Source organism: Lontra canadensis, unplaced genomic scaffold (assembly GCF_010015895.1).
Source record: "Lontra canadensis isolate GAN:19392208 unplaced genomic scaffold, GSC_riverotter_1.0 scaffold78, whole genome shotgun sequence".
NCBI lineage: Eukaryota > Metazoa > Chordata > Mammalia > Carnivora > Mustelidae > Lontra > Lontra canadensis.
Genome location: NW_022631072.1, coordinates 5,411,468 through 5,418,495, shown reverse-complemented (window position 1 = coordinate 5,418,495; position 7,028 = coordinate 5,411,468). Strand labels below are relative to the sequence as shown.

Below are 7,028 nucleotides of genomic sequence, written 5' to 3'. Positions count from 1 at the left end.
CTTTTCCTTATTTCTACATGGTAAAATGAAAAAGATAATAGGATACATATTTCATGGAAAGCCCTCCAACATCTGTACTAAGTATGGTAATGAGCACTATTAAGCATTACTTTACACCAGATTATTGTGCTAAGTGATTACATAATGTCATCTTGTTTAACCCTTACAACTATTCATAAGGTGGACAATTACCACAGCTGGACAAAGAAACTGCTCTAAGAAATTAGCAAATCAGAGGTCACACTGAAGTTTTAAGCTGTGGTTTGTCACCATCACCTCAAACGTGTTTCATTCCAAAGTTTTCAACCACTGGTAACTACTCATCTCCAAAAGAGAATTTCCGCCACCATGTGTTCTCAGAAAGAGCTAAAATAGGGATAAACAGTAATTTTTCTTGGAAACTGACATCACCCCCCCCAAAAAAAAAGCATTTTAACCCTTAATTGGTCATAAAGAAATTCCTTAATTTAAAGGGTGCCTGAAAAAGTTGTTTTATACTCTTAAGGAAAAACCTACCTTCCAAGATGAAGGGAAATTTCTTGCTCATCATTTGCCTGAAATCTGATGAAAGAAAGGTCTTAAAATTAGACATGACTAGAAATTCATCAACTAAAACATGGAGCCACATAATTTAGCATTAGCTTTAGGGTCTATGAGACAGGAATCGTATAGATAAGAAATGTGTGTTAAGGTCCTGGTAATCAGGAACTTTCTGCTGCACTGGGTATAATTTGCACTTGCCTTGCATGTTGCCCCCCCATAGTTACTTTGGACTTTTTCAAATTTGGCCTATATATATGATGTAATTTATTTAGAAATATTTATTTAGAAAAGTAAGTTTTCCGTGTTACTGTGTAACTCTCTTATGTAACTATGAAGTTTGAGATCAACTTCAAAAACCGGATAGAGTCTAGTTCCTAATTCCATAGCAAGGTAAAATGGAATACTGGAATACATACTGGATTCCATTTTACCTTGCTGTGGAATTAGAAACTTGAATTTGTTTTTATATACTGTTTGGATGTTTTCTTTTATACACTTATACTTCACAAGTGACTGAGCATCCTAGAACACAGTGTTCAGTGAAGTACCTTAAGAGGACAAATGACAAGTTTCAAAGATGGCCACCACCCCCAGGACTACTATTACCTGCTCTAGGGAAAGAGAAGCAGCATTTCCTCATTTTAAAAGTTGAGGGCTCTAATAGAAAATTTCCCTCCAGAATGTGTTACAGCACTTTCAGTGGCAGCTGGTGGCATGGGAAAGGTTTTAAGTACCCAGTTACTGATAGCAGAGGAGGAACTCTGATCGCTTTTGAAACTGGTTACTTGACAACTCAGCTCCACCACTACTCAGTCTATGAAACAATGAGGTATAAGCAGCGGGCTGAATTTCTTCCACCTGTGTTCCCAAACTAAGCCAGACCAGACACTTGCTCTGTGCCCCAGACAAGTAAAATCCAAGTATGAAACATTTTCCCTAGTCTACAAGTAACATTACTTAGGGAGAAGAGTCATTAAGTCCACAATAATTAACACCAAGTTTCTTACGTCCATAAAAAGGTTAACATTTAGTGTTAATATAATGTATTACTTCTTTCAGAGGTACAGGTCTGTGATTCATCAATCTTACACAACACCCAGCGCTCACCACAACACATACCCTCCCCAATGCCCATCATTTTAGCCCCCCCATTCCCTACCCCTCTCCTCCAGCAACCCAAAATGCCTAATATACTGAAGAAGCAATTTCTCTAAAAATGCTGTTTAGTACCTCAATGTATTAGCAAACTGCACACCCCCCCTAGAAAACATTAACTACTGAACTAGAATTACCTTGGCTTGTGTTCATCTTATTAAATAAAAAATATGCTCCAAAAACGCCCAAGAGTTCAGCTACTAAAACTCCTTTAAAGATCTTCTTTGCCACTGGTTCCATAGTGCGGGCCATCCTAAGTTCAACAATAACAAATACATATAGACCTGAATGAGCATACACAAAGTGAATACCTTTTCCACAAAAGCAACTCCAATTCATTCCTACAGTCTGAATAATTTAGGGATTAAAACCCTAAAGTTACTGTATGCTTATTTGTATTTGATATGTCCCACAGTCCTAGTTTTCATTCTCTACCCGACACAATGAACCAAAGACACCACTGGAAAAAGCACAAAAAGGAGATGAAACTGATAAAAGCACTGTAAAAAGAACTAACAATTGATGGAATTAAGATTTTTAATTGCCTAAGAATAGAATATTGATAAGGTAAATCATTATTTTTAGCCAAGCTAGGAAGTAAGATATGATCTAATAGGCGCCATATGTGAAAACTCTTTGAAAGTACCCTACAAAAGTAAGGTTATTCTATAAGTGATTGTTTATGTTTCGTAGCTGGAGGTTTTATTTATACAACACATTTTGAACTATGTGCCACAGCCGAAGCATTTCATATAAAGTTAAAGAAACCAACTTGTTCTGGGGAGCTGCTATTCTAACAGTATTTTCAAACCAATTACATCACCCAAAAGACTTGTTAAAAATGTACATTTCTGAGCCTAAACCTGCAGTTCCCCAGTCCCTCGACTGTGATTCAGCAAGTCTAGGGTTAGCATCCCAGTAAGGTGTGCATTTGCAAGCAACTCCAAATGACTTCTGTACAAGATGCCCTTAGACCAGGAGGAAAACTAGCCACCATCACCCAGTAAGTGGCAAACTAGACTTTAGATCTTGACACTCTTCCTTTCACTAAAATAAAAGCTAATCCAAAAAAGGGTTTGAGTCTTCATTCTCCTCCCAACGTAAAAGCTGAACAAGGGAAAGGGCTATATAGTAAGCTTAAAAAAAGTAACATATGACTCTTACTGAATCTATGAAATGTAAATGCAAATTCTTACTCTGCCTCCCTATAATCCAACAACAGGACAACTCAGTCATTTCTAATCTCAGGATTTTGATACTGTCCAATGTACGCTCTTTGTCGTACTGTTCTCTGCCCTCTGTGCGGAGACAGTAAGATCTCTAATACTCTACAGTCCCAGCTGTCTGCTCACCACCATGCATTTACACCATTTCCTCTTGACTCCTTTTCACAATGCCTGAGAGTGGGGTAATTAAATACCCTACTTTTGTAGGATTATCCTATTAATTGCTTTATCAGGTGTCCCTTCCTTCATTTTGATAATGTGATCACCCTGGGGACTAAAAGATTAAAACTTTACTATTTTTATCGTAAAAAAAAAAAAAAAATGAAGCCAAGGAAGTTAAAAAAGAACTTACATCTAATCAACAGGCAGGTGAGTGGGTGGGGAGAACTGTTTTGCTGTTTACGATGCTGTACCTGACAGGGAGTAAGTTATGATCAGTACAAGGATCTCTCTTGGGGTAATTTTTAATGTGCAATAGGTGAAAAAAAAAATTTAAGTTAAAAATAAAGCGTGCCTCGTGCACCCGAATGTGTATAGCAGCAATGTCTACAATAGCCAAACTATGCAAAGAACCTAGATGTTCATCAACAGACAAATGGATAAAGAAGATGTGGTATATATACACAATGGAATACTATGCAGCCATCAAAAGAAATGAAATCTTGCCATTTGCGACGACGTGGGTGGAACTAGAGGGTATCATGCTTAGCGAAATAAGTCAATCGGAGAAAGACAACTATCATATGATCTCCCTGATATGAGGGAGAGGAGATGCAACAAGGGGGGCTAAGGGGGTAGGAGAAGAGTAAATGAAACAAGATGGGATTGGGAGGGAGACAAACCATAAGCGACTCTTAATCTCACAAAACAAACTGAGGGTTGATGTGGGGAGGGGGGTTGGGAGATGGGGGTGGGGTTATGGACATTGGGGAGGGTATGTGCTATGGTGAGTGCTGTGAAGTGTGTAAACCGGGCGATTCACAGACCTGTACCTGGGGATAAAAATATATGTTTATAAAAAAAAAAAAATTGACAGTAGTAAATAAATAAATAAATAAATAAAGCGTGCCTGCAGCAATGTCCTCAATATAAGGAATCCTAGTAAAATGTGGTTTTGTTTTGTTGGGAGGTGAGATTAAGGGTTCAAAAAATAAAGTACAAGTAACACTGTTACAGCATTTACCTTTTAAAAATACATATATACACATTTTACATTACAAGTCCCTCAGCTTCAAGAAAGGTGTTTTTAACGATTGATAAAGCCTGGTTGATAAAGACCACCAAAGGCATACCTGTCCACGACAAAGTTGGGTTACTAGCTGGCAGAGAAAGAGTAAGATTAGACGGGATTTTGGAGAAGGATAGAACTTAGGTGAAATTTAAAACAAGGCAGTGCTCGAGGCACCTGGGTGGCCCAGTCAGGGGAACCACGGATTTCATCTCAGGGTGCGAAGATCAAGCCCCGCGTCGGGCGTGGAGCCTACTTTACATACACACGTAGATACATAAACGAAACAAAGCAGTCTTCCAATGGGCTCGAAGAAAAGCAGCGCTGTGTGTCACGGGGTTTGCATGACACTGGCTGAGAAGCGGACTCAGGGTGCACAAGCTTAAACGTGCAATGCTGCGTCGGAAAACGCCTCGTCTGTGCGCTACAGCTGGAAAACGACGCGCCTCAGCCTCTCAGGCAAAATGATTTATCACACGGCAAGGTCTCTCGCACTCTACATGTTGGAGAGCAAGGTCTCTCAGCATCCCTGGGTTTTATCAGCTAAAGCGCTTTTTCCAGGTTCCCACGGTCCAGAACCAAGGCACCAGCGAGGCTTCCGAGAGCGCGTCAGGCTGGCTACCCGCGATCCTCAGGCCCTAGCGGCTCCCCGTCCCCCGGGTCTTCGGTGCACACTCCGGCGGCCCCCGGCGGCCCCCAGCTTTCTCCCGCCTGCCCGGACGCTCCCGCGCGGCCCGCAGCCCACTCGAGTGTGCAGCGCAGGCCGCACCGCCCGACAGCGGCGACAAGGTCGCCCGCCTTGCGACCCGGAAACACTCGGGCCTGTCCCACGCCTTCCCGCTGAATCGATATAGTGACACCCAACCTTCTTCCGTATGACCCCAGAACTTTGGCGAGGCCCCCCAAACTCCTGCCCACTTCGTGCTCTGTCGAGCCCCAGTGAGGACGCCTAACTCGAGCCGTCATCCCACTCTTACCTGAGGTGCTGACACACAGGACCGCGCGTGCGCAAGGTTTGGCAAAGCCCCGCCCCTCCCGGCGTTGGTCCCGCCCCATACCGTAATTACCTTTTATCGCGCTCTTCCTACTGAGAGCAGATCCTGACTGCGGGCTGTCTGTTAATTTATTTAATCCCCACAAAAACCCTATGTCATAATACGTGCTATGAGTGTCTAATTTTACAAAGAAAGAGAGAATTTTACCCTGCCTACAATCACAGAGCTAACAAGAGACAAAACTGGATTTGAACTTAAGACATTGACTCAAAAAACTTGTGTTCAATTATTTTTCTACACTCTGCAACCCAAAGTGTGATAGTCTCCAAGAGTCAGCAATATGGCCATCACCTGGGAGCTTGTTAGAAATGCAGACCTACTTCAGTAGGCAGACGTAACTAGCCTGCCGCAGCCCTACCCCTGGAATGCAAATGCTCAAATTCTGCAGTTCATAAGTCCTGTTCATCCTCCTCTAAGTCTCCAGCACCCACCCCTCCCAAAGTCTCCTTTGGGAGACTGTACATTCCCAGTGTGACCCTGATTTGTTAACTCTAGCAGAAGGACGCAAGTGACCTGAAAGAAGTTCCCTTGCTTCATCATGTCCAAGGTACAGAAGTTAGCCAAAGTTCCAGTCCTCTGTTGTGATCGTAAGAGCAGGGGCAGCAGGGATCTCATCATTAACAAGTACCTAGGAAGTTTGCTGTCCATTCTCCCACGGAAAGAGAAAGAGTGACCTGTCTGGGATCCTCAGAATGAAGCTCTTTTAATCACCTGACAAAAGGTTGCAGAGATTGGATGACCCATTTCTACTAGTGCCAGAAGACACCTACTGCAGAAGAGAAGCCCAGGATGTTGGTGATGACCCAGCCATCCCTTCAGATGGCCGGAGGACACAGAGCAGTGGGGACCTACAGCCTCTAGCAGCACTGTCCCTGAGGCTGGGGAAGTGGGGGCAAGATTCCTGCTTGCCAGCTGCCCAGTGCTGGAGTGGAGTGCTTCTCCATCACCCCCAGTCTAGGATGACAAAGTGTCACCAGATAAACTGCCCTGGACCCTGAAAGTTTCCAGCATCCACCTCTATCTTGCTGGTGTTCAAATTCTGAAGAGGGAAGCCAGTTTTTAAAAACTCCCAAAATACCAAGAGGTTACACCCTCCCCCTATATGTGGGATTCCAAAGTAAATTTCAATCCTGTACTACACTAGGAAGTAGCACTTCTCTTGCTAAAGAAGAGGGGGAAAGCACAATTTAATCCTGAAGAGGCACTGTACTACATAAAGAGGGGGATGGCATGGGAGCAGCCAATTTACCTTCCCCTAAAAATCAGCCTTGGGCCAACTGGCACACAAGAGCCATATGCTTCTTTTTTATTTTCAGTGATTATCGGTTACATATCACACCCAGTTCATTCCATCAAGTGCCCTCCTTAATGCAAATCACCCAGTTATCCCATCTTCTCACCTATCTCCCCTCCAAGAATCCTCAGTTTCTTTCCAAGAGCCTTATGCTTCTTGATCCTTGCTTTCCTGCTTTACTAATCAGACTATATAGTTCAATCAACCTAGACATTTTTGGTCACCAGTTTTGTTTTGGTTTTCCTTTTTCTCACTCTCCCCCCCTCTCTCTCTCATCCTCTCAACTTCTCTCTCCCTCTCTGTCTTTCTCTCCAGAATTCTCCTCTCTCGCTCTCTCTCTCTGATATAAGTCCATAGCCTAGGAAAAAAAAGTGAAAAGAAAGAAAAAATTAAGAGGGAACAATGTCTTTAATTTCAAGGAAAGGAGCTTTAAAGAAACCTCCTTTGTTGATGCCACCAGGAGCATGAGCTAAGCCAGGTGCACTCTAACGGTCCCCCACCACTTATCTCGGGCTTGGGTGGATCCA

The 7,028-nt window shown here is 42.9% G+C and overlaps 1 protein-coding gene across 6 annotated transcripts in view; it reads right to left on the bottom strand.

Annotated features, from left to right (window-relative positions):
• Positions 1 to 7,028, bottom strand: part of CEBPZOS (CEBPZ opposite strand) — a 54,499-nt gene that overhangs the window by 20,383 nt on the left and 27,088 nt on the right. For 3 of the 6 annotated variants that reach the window (XM_032881915.1, XM_032881916.1, XM_032881914.1), the window contains exons 1-4: positions 5,018 to 5,115; positions 3,277 to 3,337; positions 1,836 to 1,951; positions 517 to 561 (exon numbers count right to left, since the gene is read on the bottom strand). In XM_032881915.1, the coding sequence (XP_032737806.1) occupies positions 517 to 561; positions 1,836 to 1,951; positions 3,277 to 3,278 (163 nt within the window). In that variant the 5' untranslated portion in view covers positions 3,279 to 3,337; positions 5,018 to 5,115. The other 3 variants (XM_032881917.1, XM_032881912.1, XM_032881913.1) reach the window with 3 other exon arrangements.